Consider the following 16,574-nt stretch of genomic DNA (forward strand, 5'->3'; position numbering starts at 1 on the left):
TGACAAACGACACCGAGCGCCAGCTGCAGAAACGAAGTGTCATCAAAGACTAAGAAAGTTATCACTACAGCGATCTGAACTTTAACCCGAGGTGAATATTCTTAAAAACCCCATGATCTACAATTTTTACCAGAAAGAGATTTTATTTCATCAAAAAACGTCAACACTGACGTAAATTTAAAACAATGTTAAAAAATAGTATAACAAAGTGAAAGATTTTCCTGGCCAGTGTATAAAAAGATTGAATAGTAGGTGCAAGGAGTCGAACCCTGATTTAAAAATTTGATCAGAGTGACTTATTGCCTCAATCTACTTTTACTGTTTTTTTTTCCAAATAATTTGATCGTTTTTCACGTTGCATCTTATCCTATTTATTGCGAACATCATATAGATCAGACATGGACAAACTACGGCCCGCGGGCCCAATGAGTCATTCAATCCGGCCCGCCTGACGGTGTGACAACCAAACTAAGTCTAAATTTTGCTGTTTTAGCAAAAAAACAGCTCAAGGAATTTGTTGGGATAGGATCTACATATTTATCCCGGGGGAGAGGAAAGCCGATAAGACGGCTTTTCCATGTGGCGAATCACGACCTCTCGTCCGGTTACCATTCCAAATCGGGTATGGGATTAGTTGTATTGTTTGTTTTCGGAGGCATGGACTTGGTGGTGGAGGAAGCCGTAACCGACCAGCCGTTACGTGAACCACCCAACGACGGCGAGGAGTCCAGCAATCCTCTCGCACATAACCATACCTGCATGGGATTCGAACCTGGGAACCCATGCAGAGTAATTAGAGGTGCGGTGGCGAGCGTATTCCTAACGCTTAGCCCGTTGAGCCACACCGATGCGCCCTGATTGCGATAAAATTTAGTTTTGGCACGAAGCGAGTCGTTTTATACTTTTGCTTTTGTGACATTGTAAATAGGATAGGATTAACATATTTATCCCGGGGAAGAAGAAAGCCGATAAGACGACTTAATCATAACGACTGACATATGGGTTCCCACATCTACTTCGGATCGATGAACAAATTTTAGTCATTTGATGTTCGTCCGATAACCGCAGTACACCTTGTGATCAAACCATCTTATGCCCCTTCATCTTTCCAAGAATAAATAAAAATTCACTTCATACAGAAAGAATATATAATTAAAGATTCGTGAATATATTTACAAACATCAATTATAAAGCAGCAATTACAGTGAGATATATTACAGTAAACACTAGGGTTCGCCAACCTTACAAAATTTTAGTTTATTAATACCACAGTCGGAACTGTATTATGAGATTTAGGATAAGATAAGGATATAGGATTAACTTATGTATCCAGGGGGAGAGGAAAGCCGATAGGACGGCTTAATCATATGGTGAACCACGGCCTCTCGCCCGGTTATCAGTCAATGTCAGGTATGGAATTAGTTAGCCAGGTATTTGTTTTCAAGGTGTACGGACTGATATTTGATGGATAGTGGGCATTGCTCCTATTACAAAACAATCACAGACGATTACGCGGCCAGTAACAAATAAAGTAAAAAGTATAAATTGTGCATAAATTACTAAATCTACATCTCATTAAATATTTTGATTACACATTTTGGTGAGTTTACTAAGACACACTGGTGGTTATATCGAATACAAAAAAAATTAAATTTTCAAAAAAAATCTAAACGTTTGGGACTTTCATATGCAACTGAGCAGCTGCCTGAAAAAGTATACTGGTAATAAATATGTGTAAAAACACTGGTATGCGTTGAGGCGAGCCTTAAGATTTCTTTTATGTAGATACTAGAGATGCCCATCCAGGGGCGTAGGAATTTTCAAAGGGGGTGGTTCTGAAATTTTGAATAGCCAAGCCAATATGATACAGATTTTTTTTTACATTTTAGAAGGGAAGATATCGACACTCAACCCCCTGGCTACGCCGCTGGTCCATCACAAAATGTTTGATATGTTACGATTTAGCCTTGTCAAATATTCCAAGTTGTTTTATGAAGCATCAAATCATGGTATGCACAAAATTTTAACCAAGAATATGTAATTGGCATAAACCATCTGAACTGAATAACCCAGAATATTTACTCCATAAATCGTTCAACAGAAAATTCATTGAGTTATCACAACTTAGGCAAAAATAATGTAACCGAAAAAAATAATAAAAAACATAAGAATAATTGCGTTCCTAGAGATGTCCGTTTTTAACCACTAAAAATTTCAAAGCAATTGGTTCTGTAGTTAAAAAAATATTTTGGAGAACTTGGGTAGGTAGATCAGGTTTAGATACAGGTAGTCAAGCGGAATATGTAAAAGTGACAAACGCAATGCTCTTTTCCCAACTACTGAGTATTCTGCAATTAATCCAGTAGTTAAAGATAAAAACATTTTTGTCCCATTATTTAACAATTAACGATTAATACTCTGTGTCCAATAACTTTACAGAAATGTAGGATTTATAGCTTCTAGTAACAGCACTAAGGGAACACTGTCAACTTTGATCATTGAAATTTGAAATTGGTAGGTCGAATAGTTTAGGGAAAAAAAGTGATTCTTTGTTCCAACATTCAGCAAAAAACAATTTTTTTAAGTTTATTTCATGTCCAAAAAATGAAATTATCGAATCATTTTCTCCAAAAATGGGGAAAAAACCAACAACTGGTCCATCAGTAACCATTTGTGTACGGTGTGTCCTTTCCATTCATAGTTCCATTAGTCGAACTGAGCAGCATACTGGTTTTTCTTAGTTGGTCGTAACTCCATTTCAATTGCTCTACTTCACTCTGATGTCGGCATCGGGTCTCGTCCAGTTCGCCAAGAAGTCGGTCATTGGTTGAGATCAGAGACCTGGCAGTAAAAGAAAGATTTTTTTTATCATATGATGCTATAATTACAAAGGTAGCTGTAGTGAATGTGTAATCTGTTTTGAGAGTGAGTGAACTTTTCAATTCGGAAAACTATTCTGGCATAGCCAGTGACAGAATTTAAAATCTTCAGAAATGGTTATCTTTTGCTTTTGCATCCAACTCACTAACAACACTAACAGGCTCCATCATTTCAGAAAACCGTACCAAGCTTATAGATCTAAAACAAGATCGCTCCGCTGATTATCATGACATCCCGAAAACAAGTTCGTATGAATTCCCTAAATCCCACCACTGAGTATAACTATGCCTACATACTGCCCCAATGCTAATTGTACATCCAATTTGTTCAAGTATATATCCCTATTTTTCAATATTAAAATCATGATTCTCCCAGTAGTTATTATTTCAATGTAGCAAGCACACAAAATGTGCCACAGAAGTTTAACTTGGTTTTGGGACATTTAAACTTAACAAAGAACTTACAGGGCTTAAAATAAACACCCATTGATACATAAGGGGATGAGTGCAATCACACTAAAACTACTTATGAAAAAAAAAAAAAAAAAAAAACATAATTATTATGAATATTTGGAGCCAATATTCCCTTCAATGGGGTACAAAAACCATGATTAAAGTGGCTTACCTTTTTACTGACTCCACAACCCCAAAACAGACATGGATTTTTTTAATTATGCCTCCCCCCAGGCCCCAATAAATACTCACTTGTGGCTCTCTTGTAACATTTTCGTCAGATCGTCCAAAGATTCGTAATTCTTGAGCTGGAATTTAAGATTCGCCACTTGCTGTACCAAAGATCTTTTTTGTCTCTCTAACTCCATCATATGGTCATTGTCATGGTGATCCTGAATATACAAAATAATTGGAAATTGGATTTTCATTCTAAGAGTGAGACATTTGATTTAAGCCTGCAACGCCAACACAGTTACGTCTACTAGCACAGCGACAGTTTGGGCCCCACATTCGTATTAATTTTCCTCTCTGAAAAATTATCATTCATACCTTTTCATCATCTCTAGATTTCAGTTTTTCTTCCAAATCTGAGATTTTTCCTCGGAGAATTTTATTGTCGCTCATGGAAAGTTGAAGACGAGATCGTAACGCGTCCTGGGTTAGGAAAAATGGTTTAAATATATAATGAAACTGCCACGAGTATTGGGTAGTCCCTGAACCCAAAGTCAAAGGTCAAGTTGAGCCACCAAGTGGTCACAATGTTAACTGCATCTTCATTGTATTTCTGGCAACTAGCATTTTCACAGATGGCTGAGCATGGCCTAACAACTGTGAAGGTGAAGTAGCCATGTGTAATCTGTGGTGTGATGTCTAAGCTAAAATATTCATGTTCTGTAGCATTCGTATCGTCACTATATAATATATTCGGCATGAGGAATATATGAATTAAATTGGTTAACAATTGAATTAGTTTTTGTGAAATTATTTCAAGTTTCTATCTATTATTCAGGTCTGTTTGTTTGTTGAATACGATACTGAGTCGTTTTTATATAGATGGCTCAAGTCGCTGAGCCTTTGATAAATGGTATCTTCGAGTCTAACCGGCGTTCATTTTAATTTTAACTGGAGAAATGAAAGTAAAACTTCTTAGAGGCGAAAAGCCTAAGACACTCTGTATTCTCATCTGGTCACCCATGCAAGTGCTAATCGAGCCCGACACACATTGCTTAACTTCCGAGATCAAACGCAATCGGGTGCATTCAACGTGGTAAGGGTCGTAAGCAACGAAAAAGTGTTTCCAGACATCGGTATGTAAATTTCATCAGTAAATTGTTACGGAAATGGTTGCCTAATGGAATAATTTGCAATTTCAAAACACTGTTAGGGGAACAGCTGCGTTAAACAAAATTTTACAGGGTTTAATACCTTGTATATACTCTGCAGAATTTTATGTACACTATCCCCACCTGTTCTTTCTGGCTATCTTGCGCTCCACTGCTTTTTTGTTTCGATGCGGAATGCAACTTAGTATGGAGATTCTTATTTTCTGTTGTCAAGGTTGCGATTTTATCCTGCAGGGCTCGAAATTGAATGTCTTTTGTTGATGTTAATCCTTCCTCATACCTGGCCAGAGGCTTCTCTATAAGTGCTGAAAATGTAAAAAGTGCTTTTATGTACTTGATGGGAATAGCTGATAAGACAGCCCTTTTGGAAAATCACGGCCCCTTGTCCGGTAACAAGTCCCGAGTATCGGATTCGTTAACAAATTTTTTGTTTCAGATGCACAGACCTAATGGTGGATGAAGCTGTAACAGACCAGCGGCAGTGACAAGGAGCAGTCCAGTAATTTAGTCGCTATACACCACAAGATTGAAACAAGCGAAGTCATGAAGGGCAGTAAATCAGGGGTTCTTAAACTTTTAGTGTTATGGAGCCCATAAAAATTTTCTAATAAAACTTATAAATTATGTCATATTTGAATTACCGTCTTGTTGCCACAATTCGACGCTACTGTTGTCAAATTTCAGTACTACTTCACTGGACAGTTACTGAATTAGCCAACTCATTATAAGTAAACGAATAGCTCGTTAAGCCACTAGGTTTATCTCCCTGAGCACTTAGAGAACCTATGCCGTAAGGCAGGGGTCGGGAACCTTTTTGGTCAAGAGAGCCATAAAATATACATATTCTCAATTGCATTTCCGTGCGAGCCATATAACATTTCTTCAATTAATCAGACCTGAAATGTTTACTCGAAAGTCAACACGTACAATGTCAATATACATTTAATGTGATTTCTGATGCTGCATGTAGTCGCTGCGGGCCTTGAACGGTTGCTCACTTGCAGCCCAAGTTGAAATCTACGATACTCATCACCCTTTTTCGTTTAGGCTACTCCGTAGTGTTTTTAAAACTCTATCGCTTTGTGATGTCACAATATATGTTCCAGAATCCCCTTGTTTGTCACAATGCCTGTCTAGTAAATATCTTACATAACATAGACATGTGCTGGGCGCGCGTTCTCAAACGTATTGGGAATTTCCTGCCAAAATTGGCTATAAAAGAGTTTGAAATCTCGTAACAATAGTAAGCCTAGTCTCAGAATATTAGATTTTTCTGGGAGCCATATGCCGTCACCAAAAGAGCCATATATGGCTCGCGAGCCATGGGTTCCCGACCCCTGCCGTAAGGGGTGCAATGGAAAAGAAAAACAAATGGTAACCTGTTGAACGTCTTTGCTTGAAGCCCCCAGAGAACCACTCCATGGGCCCCTAGAGAAGCTGAGGGCCAAGTTTTCAAAAAACTGTCCTCTCACAATAATACTTACATTTAAATTTCTTATGGTAGTGCAATGACCTAGATCCGTTCCAATATTTATCAACAAGATCTAAGAATTCTTCCAGGAATTTAGCTTGAACAGAACTCCTTGGTAAATGTGTTGATTCTGCTGGTTTGCTTGGGTTTGTTTCCTGAAAGATATACAGGATTCAGTTTAAATTAATATGAATTATTTCCAATCTTTATGACAGAGGTTTCCGAAGGAGGCGCTGCGATTTGTTGAGTTCGCCTGAAAATATGGTCGAAACCCCCTCTTTAACTAAATTTAAAAAAAAAGCATTTTTCCATATCATACAGAGCAATATTTTGTAGCTTGAAACACTTTGATGACCCACATTTTCAAACCCGCTAGCTGTTACGGTCTAACTTGGCAATTAGGAATTTCAGAACTATCCATTTGAAAATTCCAGGCTATGACGGAACGATGGTCTGGCAGTAGGAATGTGGTTCGATCTCAAGATCTTTCGTTTTCACAAAATAGAATGAAACAAAAACAAACTCACCCCAAAACTTAGTCTTTTTACTGTCGGTAAACTTGTGTATTCATCCCCTAAACTGTCTGGTGTTGCACTTGATATCCGATCGCTACTCCCCGATTTCAAACTCGATTCTGAAACTCTCGGACCAACAGTAGGGGGTGGGGCATCTGTTCCTAAAAAATAGAAGCCAGTTTTTAAGTGGAGTTCTAAGTGACCGACCATACATTTGCACCCACGTACATTTGAACCCATGCATTTGCACCCGCGTACATTTGAACCCATGTGTATATCCGCGGGTTCAATCTATATGCGGGTGCTAAAACCCATGGGTTAGGGTTAGTATGGGTTCAAATATCCCTAAAAAAAATTTCCATAGGTGCAATAGTATGCAGGGGCAATTGTCGTGAGTTCAAATTACGGATGCAAATGTACATGGGTTTAAATGAAATGGAACCAGGATTCTAGTACTAAGTGCAGACCCATTTGCATTGACGGCAATGATCTACATTGAGTGCAGGGCTGGGCATTTTCGAATACCTGATGATTTCAGAATTGAATCGAATAATTTTTTCGAATCGAATCTCGAATACCCGGGAGATATAAAATATTATGTAATTTTCCTATTGTATTAGGTCGTCCAGACACATAAATTAATGAAAACATAGAATACATTCCTCAGGTAGATTACTGAGCGTTCACACACAATAAAAAACACGTTTTCATCAATAACTCCCTACAGAAAAGAGTCATATGTCAGAATTGCGTTGAAAAAATATGGCTTCAATAAAGTAAAATAAGAAATTTACCTCGACCATTGGCGGAAAGAAAAAAAAACAAGTTGGCGGCAATTCGAAATTTTGCTCTGATCCGATTCGAATAACTTACTTTTTACCGGGTGCTGAGTAAAATTAGAACTTTTAAACAAATAATAAACTTGAAAAAATTGAAATGATTTATCAAACTTGAGAATCTTCTGGAGAGTAAACATTGCCTTATTTGGTGAAAATATTTAATACTACCGTACATACTCGCAGATAGGGTTGCAATTTTTCCTTTATATTTAAAAAAAAAAAAATATAGGTGCAACCAATCCGCCTGACATAAGTGCAAATCGCCACCAAGTCGGAACAAAATTGAAAGTTTTCGGCCATTGCAAGTAAGCCGATTTTGGTTATTCATGAAAATTGCATGGTCTGCGCTTGCGTACATGCACTTATTATTGCTCACAGGTGTCGATAAACATATTTTGTACAAAATAGGAAGTCATCTACGCACAAAAAAGCTAAGGAAAGGGCCTTTTAAATACCTAGATTTTCAGTGCGACTTGTGTGCGAGTCAACTCTAAATTAAACTTTTTTAACACAAAACTAATAGTGTGGCCTATACGGTGGCGCGACTTATCGGAGAGTATATACGATAGGTTATAAATTAAGCAAAAATGAAACAAAAATGTCACTCATTTTACCTGGATGTCTAGTGAAGTTTGCAACACTCCTAAACTTGGTGTATGCTTCATCATCTGGTGTATATCTGTATTCATCCATGCGTATCGGAGCAGATTTCTTACTGGAAAGCGATGAACTGGAACCAGACAGCAGTCTAGGTTTGCTGGAATAAAAAAAAACGGATTATTTAATACTTATCGATCTCGATCGGTTGATAGGTATTTGTCTGTTAGACATTTTCGTATGTTACGCGATATCTCACGAAAGCGAGGTTGAATCTGCTCCAAATTTTACATGTGCATTCATCATATCTCGGACCAAAAACCTATTGATTTCGGATAATTATGTCTTATAATTAGCGAGTTATTGATTAATTAGAGATGGGACAGGAATCGAAACCGCAGTTTCTGTTTTGGGGCATTCCCTAACTTTCGTCGCTGCGAACAATTGTATGTGTCAAAATTGTTGAGTAAAATATTGAACATGCGGAAGATCGATAAGTCTGCGGTCTCCGATCGCTAACTAGTTCCACATTTATCCTGAACAAGGCTTTGTATGAACAGTCAATGACATCTGGCATAAAAGAAGCTTCTAATTTGAATATTCCTTGTTCAGCACACTTGTAACCAATTCATTACACACTGGGTGGGGTAATGAGCATTAATTTTGAACTATCGATTTTTGGATGTTTATCTTGCAATGATAACGGAGAAAAAATTTTCCAATAATTTGATGAACTCACAGCAAGCAGACGCATCACATTGAAAATAAGTTGAAAAAGCGTTAGAAATACGCTCTCCACTGCACCTCTGATTGCATGAGTTCGCAGGTTCGAATGCCGTGGGGAATCGTTAAGTGCTAGAGGATTGTTGGCCTGCTCGCCGCCGTAAGGTGGCTCACATAGCTGTTGGTCGGTTACGGCTTCCTCAACCACCAAGTCCATGTTTCTGAAAACTAGCTAACTAATCCCATACCTGACATGGACCTGTAACTGGACGAGAGCTGATGGTCGCCATAGGAGCAGGCGTCCTATCGACCTCAAGAGATAAATATGTAAGTCTTTTCCTATCCTGTTACACAGTCAGAACTGTCAAGGCTCAATGGCTCCAGGCTCCATCAAAATGTCACGGCTCAATGGCTCTAGGCTCCTACTCCCAGCCCTAGTTGTAGTAACACTGAGGCAAAGATAAACGGATAAAACGGTTGACATTCTACTCACTAGTTCATCTCTCCCCTTCTTTCTATCCCATTCATATCGTTTTCACTCAGGAAACCGTTCATTTCTAAAAAAATTATTCAAAAAATGGTTTATTTGGAGATTAAAAATGCGGAAATAATAATATATATATATAGAAGTCTGGAAAAAAAGGTTTCAAAGTTAGTGAGACAGAGTCATAGTTTTGACCGATGCCAACACAGTTAAGTCCTACGCTTTGAACATAGCGCTGACATCCTAACCTTCATGTGATTTGATCCGTTGTCTCCTATTCCTGAAATCGTCTTTTTCTGTCAATTTTACAAGTCCTGAAAGTAAAAGTATGTTATATGAAATTTAAATGAAATCTTAGAGCATCTAACAGACCATATTTCATTCTGTCTGTCGGAATTCAAAATATTGAATTCAACTATTTATGAATGTATTCTGATTTCTTTTTTAACATTTCCGATCCGAACTTTACACCCTATTCAACAATTAAAATGGTACTCTCGTAGTATGTGTACCAGGTTAGGGACTCCGATTTTCCTTATTTTAGTTCTATTACGAGTTCGGCGACTGTCTGTGTTAGCCAAGTGAATATACCCCTGCCCATAGGTTTCAGTCTCGTTACACAACTTGATGTAAAGTAGGCAAATAAAATTAGTTACCTCCATATTGGTACACATACTTCTGGAGCGCCATCAAAATATCCTGAATAATATCCTAAAATCCAATATGTACAGCATTGAAATCAAACCAATTTCTGACTGTGATAAATATTCGATTCACTTTGGACATTTCCAACCCTAGCACTATCCCACTGCCTTTTTGACACAAGCCCAACCTTTCTCAACAATAATTAAACAAAAACTCAAAACACTCAGCGGACTCTATTTAATGCTATCTTTTGAATCCCGAATGCCATAAACTCAATTTTTCAAACAAAAACACAAAACATCTAACAGTCCCATTTTCCTATTCAATTCCCGCTAAATCCAATAAATAACAATCAAGAAGCTAAAATGTCGAATGTAACCAATTACAGATCACCCGAATTGAATATTCGATTCATTTTGAGCTCCAAGCCCTGATACTAACCCAATATACAACCATTACTACCTCAACACTTCTTAACGACAACTCAAAACACTCAGCGGACTCTATTTGATACTATCTTTTCAATCCCAAACCCCATATAAACTCAATTTTATGCCCCTTTTTCCCCCAAACTCCCCTTATTATACTAACTGATTCATTTTGAGCATCCCTTATTTTTATAGTGGCCTCCTCTACCAATTACTGTCACTAAACCAAACAAAATTTGAACGAAAACTCAAAACATCTAACGGGCCCCATGTTTCCTATTCAATGTCTGTGTTATTACAGTAACTAGACTCTTTCATTCATTGTATAGGTTACAATACAGCATACAGATTTGACATGGGCCGAATATAATATGGGGATAACTGATGTGACAATTGCTTGGGCCAAGTGGGATCATAGATATAGGGCATGTGAGTTAAAAATGTGGCTCTTTACAATTTTTGGAATGTCCAAACGTCTAAATTAATTTTAATTTTATCAAAACTTTCAAATATAAATAACCATTTGTTAAGGATTTGAAATAAATTTTCTGTATCTCATGGAATATACTGTATATTCTTGCATAAGAGCCGAACGTCAAAAAAAGTTACCAAAGTAAGAGGGCTCTTCCCTCTAACACCAGGACAAATTTCAAACAATCAAAATAAAAAAGGCGCTCCAGAAGTATGTGGTATATGGAGGTAAGTATGTGGTATATGGAGATAACTAATTTTGTTCGCCTACTTTACATCAAGTTGTGTAAAGGGACTGAATCCTATGTGCAGCGGGTATATTCACTTGGCTAACACAGATAGTCCTCGAACTCGTAACAAAACTAAAATAAGGAAAATCAGAATAAAACCTGGTACACATACTATGGCAGTACCAAAAAATATTGAATTAACTTTTACCTTCATGGGTATGATCTTCTGTCTCTGGTTCTGATAATACACCACCGGTTGGCGCTCTTTCATTTCTTATATCCCCCCCATTCCTGTTCATTAGATCAATCACATCAAGGCAAGTGTCATCCTCAGTCACAACTGCAAAATGAATGACCAAGGTGGTTAGAGCAATGTTTCTCGCTCAAGGGGTCCGCCCTCAGTCTCTCCTCAAGTGAAATTTGATTTGTGAAAAAGACCTGGAGTTCTAATTGGGCCTCCAGTTGTCCAAATAAAATGCATGGCTCACATTGAATGAAAGTTTGAGAATTCAGTGAGTAAAAAACATAAAAAATGAATCTGAAACTCGCTCCTCACACCTGGATGCATGCTTGTACACATCCCCATTAGGAGTCAACCATGTGTAAAAAGAATCGGCTGCTCTGAAGTCACAAACTGCAGATTCTCAAATATTAGTGGCTGTCAGAATGGATTAGATAGAAATATGTAAAAAGCACTGTATAAAAAAAGGCGCTACAGGAGTATGCGTATCAAGTTGTGCAAAGATACATAGCGTATGGGCAGAGGGAATAGTCACTTGGCTAGCACAAACAGTCCCGAACTCGTAACAGAACTAAAATAATGAAAATCGAAATAAAATTATGGCCTAACCTGGTACACATACTACGAGAGTACTAAAAAATCTCATCTTGTCTTGCATGTACATCAATGCAAGTTCGCACAGATCTTTATTCAGACTAAAATGTGCATTGAAAAAAAAAGAAAAACGTTACTTACAAGTTGGTTTCTTGATCATATTCTTTACGTATTCTGCTCTGGGCTGCGTTGAAATCCGTGGTTCAGCGCTGGGTTTTGTGTCAAGGTTTTCCGCTGCTGAGTCCTTGTCTTCCATTTCTGCTGCCTACAGTGGATATAAAAGATAAATTAATTCAAGCTCAGAGAAGGATTCAAAACCCCCAAGAATATATGGTACTCCTGGAGTATGCGCACCAAGATGTCGCATAACCTGAACCCTAACTTGGTACACAACCTGAATTCAGGTTGTGCGCCATCTTAGTGCGCATACTTCAGGATGGTCCAGAATATGATATACAGGGTTCCTCCTTAACAAGGTCACAAGCACAGATTCAGAAGTAAAAAATATTCATCTCTGAGCGAAGGTATGGGCACCACTGTGTGACATTTTATCAATTAAATTCGATGAAGATGATAGGTGCTCATAGATGGTATTGCTTTGAGTCAATATTGAAATCCCTTTCATCGTTACCTGTTCATTTGAGAAATGCATCAAAGCTGCCTTCCTTTCACTTTCTCGGACTGGTCGGTCATCTGCAGAACAAAAGTTTACAAAATAGCCTCGATTATCTGAAGGGCATTGCATTCGATTGGGAATAGGCTATGAACAATATTTTGTAATATACTGTATTATGGCCCCAATTGTTTCATGCATGAGTGACCTTGGTTTTCTGTCTCGCACTTTTTCTGTTAATGCATAAGTCGATTACTGTGCGTTTTCAGTTATACATTTTGAATATCTACAAACAGTTTGCGTTCGACTGCATCCATAGTTAAAAACTCTAACGTAAATAATAAAGCCAAAATTTCCTACAGAAAATCAAACAGCGTCAAAAATCGTTATATTTCACTATTTTACGTAAAAATTCTTACCCAGAGTCCTTAGTAATGGCAACATATGAACAACAAATAATCTGTAATCTGGCTCCGTCTTTGTGACAGGATTCAAACGCAGATCTACGTTTTTAAGACTTTGATTTTTACGGAGTTTGAAAACTTCTTTAAGATCTGGTATTTGGTTGTAGTAAAGGTTTAATGTCTCGAGATATTTGAGGTGTGAGAGACCCTGAAAAGGGGAGATTTTTGTTAAGTTATGATGAATATTATCAGCCTCGTAAGAAAAATTGGCTGAAGATAGGCATTTTCCAGTTAAAAGAGATCCTGATATGAAAAAGTTATGGCATTGATTGGAACCAAAAATTCCACTCATGCTGATTTAAGATAGGATTTACATGTTTATCCTGAGGGAGACGATAGTCGATAATATGGCTTAATCATCTGTTGAACCACGACCTCTCATCCTGTAACAAGTCCATGTCGGTTATGGAATTAGTTAGTTATTTATTTTCGAAGCATGGTATTAAGTTATGCTGAACATTATAAGCTCGGTGAGAAATTGAATGAAAATAGCCAAGATAGGCATTTCGAGATTAGAAGAGACCCTGATAAGAAAAAGTTATTAATTGTGTTAAAAAATTCGACTGTGACTGATTCAGTGTTGTTCAGAACAAGGCTTAGAAGAACTTGAAGAGCAATTACAAAGAGAGAGGAATTATTGTTTTTGAGAAGCGAATTTCCACTTTACATTTGCTTATAGTGTTACTATTTTTCTTCACTTTAATACCAAATATAAAATAAACAATAAAACTCACTAGAAAAGAAAATAAGTAACTTTTATAGGTTTTTGTTAGAAAACAAGATACCAAAGAATTCACAGGCGACCCATAGGTGAGAAACATTGTTCTAAATCAGAGGTGTGCAACATTTCTTGTCTGTGGGCCATATAACCAGCTTCAAACATATAGATGGGCAACAAAAAATATTTAGCGGGAAATATAAGAAAAGAGAATGAGGCTATCGCTTACCTTACAGTAACAAATGCACCAGGTAAAGAAAGATTTAACGCAGCGAAAAAATTAAAAAAAAAATGTATTTCTATCCAAGTGACCGCCTTTTTAAACATAAAATGTCGGGTCTGCATTTTATACTTAGTGGGGAAAAATCTGACTGTGTACAAGTGCCACACTAGATGGCTAGGCGGGCCGGATTGTGGCCTGTGGGACGCCCGTTGCACACCTCTGTTCTAAATCATTCCTGAATTTCAAAATTTTCTGTACTGAATGGCGCGGCGGTGTGGCTCAACGGGCTAAGCGTTAGGAATACGCTCGCCCCCGCACCTCTAATTACTCTGCATGGGTTCGCAGGTTCGAATCCCATGCAGGGATGGTTATGTGCGAGAGGATTGCTGGACTCCTCGCCGTCGTTGGGTGGTTCACGTAACCGCTGGTCGGTTACGGCTTCCTCCACCACCAAGTCCATGCTTCCGGAAACAAACAATATAACTAATCCCATACCCGACTTGGAATGGTAAACGGACGAGAGGCCGTGGTTCGCCATATGGATAAGCCGTCTTATCGGCTTTTCTCTCCCCCGGGATAAATATGTAAATCCTATCCTATCCTGAATATGATGAATTTTGAAAAGGTCAAGCAAGAGTGTGAGGAAAATCTTACATCTAGTGAACTGATAGCATTCCTTGATACATCAAGTTGTTGCAATCTCGAGAAGTTACTCAGGGAAGTCGACAAACTTGCGATTTTTTCATGATATGAACCAGGAAGGGCGAGAGATCTTACATCCTCTGAAAAATTAACATTTTTGATACATGAGAGAAGTTTAACTGATGATTATATTAATAATAAAATAAAACAAGATTTTCCAAAAAATACTGAATTCATAAAACACCTCTATAAGTTAACAAACCAAGGCCTCTTGTCCAGTGAATTATTTGAGATATGGCAGCCATATGGTTAATGCCATGGGCAAAAGAGACCGAAAAGTATTCAAGTAGACTAAAGTAAAGGGTTTTAATACTATAATTCCAAATTGGGAATAATTTAGACTCGTATTTTTAGCAAATAATATTGTACAAGTATCTCTATTCAACAACAGTCATTAAAAAGTGCCAGTCAACATTCCAGGGGGAGCATTTTTTTTTCTTGTCCAGTGAAGTATTTAAGATATGGCAGCCATATGGTTAATGCCATGGGCAAAAGAGACCGAAAAGTATTATAGTAAATTAAAGGGTTTCAATACCATAATTCCAAATTGGGAATAATTTAGACTCGTATTTTTAGCAAATAATATTGTACAAGTATCTCTATTCAACAACAGTCATTAAAAAGTGCCAGTCAACATTCAATGGGGAGCATTTTTAAATCTTGTCATGGGCGCCATTTTACGTAGATAAGACATTGGTTTTGTCATTTAGCCAGTTCTGCAGTTTCTGAGATTGCATGTTTAACTATTCCAGTAATCCCAAACCAGACAGGTGGACGTCGTGCAAGTGTCTTAAGAAAATAGGCCGTCTTGTAGGCTATCCTCTACCCGAATAAACACTGAAGTCTCATTTTAACATACATATTTAAGCTACAAATTTAGCAATTCCGGAATTCTACGATTCCAAAATTGCACCGCACAACAGCGGTTAAGGCCTGATATTCTACATCCCCATCAATAATCACTCACCTAGCTTATCGTGGTCCATTTTTATTCGTTCTTTTACCCATTCTTCGGTGATTTTAAGCGACATTTTGGAATTAATTGACGGAATTCACTTCCATGCAAACGAAACTCAACGACGGGTCAGCAATGTTTACAAATTTTGATTTGTCCGCCGACGGTTACGATCTGAGACACAAGAGGGCGGCAAATATATTTTTGGGTTATTTTAATACACGAACATTTTTACAGAGTTGAGTAAGATTTTTTATTCACGGGGAAAGAGAGGATAACTGATAGGACGACGTTTCGGAGGAAAAAACATTTATTTTATTCAATAGATGTTTTCCTGATCTATTTTTGTTGTTAAAATCTTTTTATTCCTTGCCATTGCGAAATTTTTCATCCTTTTGGGCGTTTTTTGCCTAATCCTTCTCCAACTGAGGTTTTGTCGACTGTTCATCCAAGAAAAAAAAGTTTATTTTACCTAAATAAAATTGTCGATGCTCATCTAAAGAAAGTTTATAAATACGGCCACACAAAATCAGAACTATCCGATACGCGCTATTTGATTGTTAGGCATTAGTCGAGTTCCCGGTCAATAAATGACGTTTTGGGGAAATGATTTGAGCTACCAATTATGGTGGTTAATTACTATTTTGAAAACTGTTTCAATACTGTTTATGGCATTTGGCTAATCATGCCAGGAAGTCAATGTTTTCAAATGTTTCTACGCTTTTGTATAACTCAATAACCAAAACATTACATACTATACTTTATGGTTTGAAACAGCTGAGCTGAAATGTAGTCAACTCAATCCTGCGTTCGCAACCATTTATCTCGTTAGCATACTTCTGTCGTACAAAAGCACTAGTTTGCACTCTCATAAAAACGACAGCTGGCAAGAACAGTCCAGTCTGGGGGGCGTGAGGAGTTGAGTGAGTCAGTTAGGGTTAGAAAGGTTTAGGGAGGCGGATGTAGTCCAGTACAGGGGGACGGAA

The 16,574-nt window shown here is 37.7% G+C and overlaps 1 protein-coding gene across 1 annotated transcript; it reads right to left on the reverse strand.

Annotated features, from left to right (window-relative positions):
* Positions 1-1,130: 1,130 nt before the first annotated feature.
* LOC120333140 (centrosomal protein of 72 kDa-like) lies at positions 1,131-15,799 on the reverse strand. The gene is made up of 15 exons (XM_078119433.1): positions 15,601-15,799; positions 14,586-14,713; positions 12,946-13,138; positions 12,545-12,606; positions 12,055-12,178; positions 11,287-11,418; positions 9,553-9,618; positions 9,314-9,377; positions 8,115-8,257; positions 6,674-6,822; positions 6,160-6,301; positions 4,799-4,980; positions 3,882-3,986; positions 3,585-3,724; positions 1,131-2,841 (listed from the first exon to the last, which is right to left on the reverse strand). Exons 1-15 carry the CDS (start codon positions 15,662-15,664, stop codon positions 2,661-2,663), a joined length of 1,875 nt encoding a protein of 624 aa, XP_077975559.1. The 5' UTR covers positions 15,665-15,799; the 3' UTR covers positions 1,131-2,660.
* Between the last annotated feature and the right edge of the window lie 775 nt (positions 15,800-16,574).

The sequence above is a fragment of the Styela clava genome, chromosome 13, assembly GCF_964204865.1.
Source record: "Styela clava chromosome 13, kaStyClav1.hap1.2, whole genome shotgun sequence".
Classification (NCBI taxonomy): domain Eukaryota; kingdom Metazoa; phylum Chordata; class Ascidiacea; order Stolidobranchia; family Styelidae; genus Styela; species Styela clava.

Excerpts from the sequence above, each read along its gene's own strand:
- LOC120333140 (XM_078119433.1), bottom strand. The coding sequence starts at position 15,664 with ATGTCGCTTAAAATCACCGAAGAATGGGTAAAAGAACGAATAAAAATG. Across the intron at positions 12,179-12,544 it reads TGCATTTCTCAAATGAACAG|GCAGCAGAAATGGAAGACAA; the intron begins GTAACGATGAAA and ends TATCCACTGTAG. Across the intron at positions 9,378-9,552 it reads ACGGATCAAATCACATGAAG|AAATGAACGGTTTCCTGAGT; the intron begins GTTAGGATGTCA and ends TAATTTTTTTAG.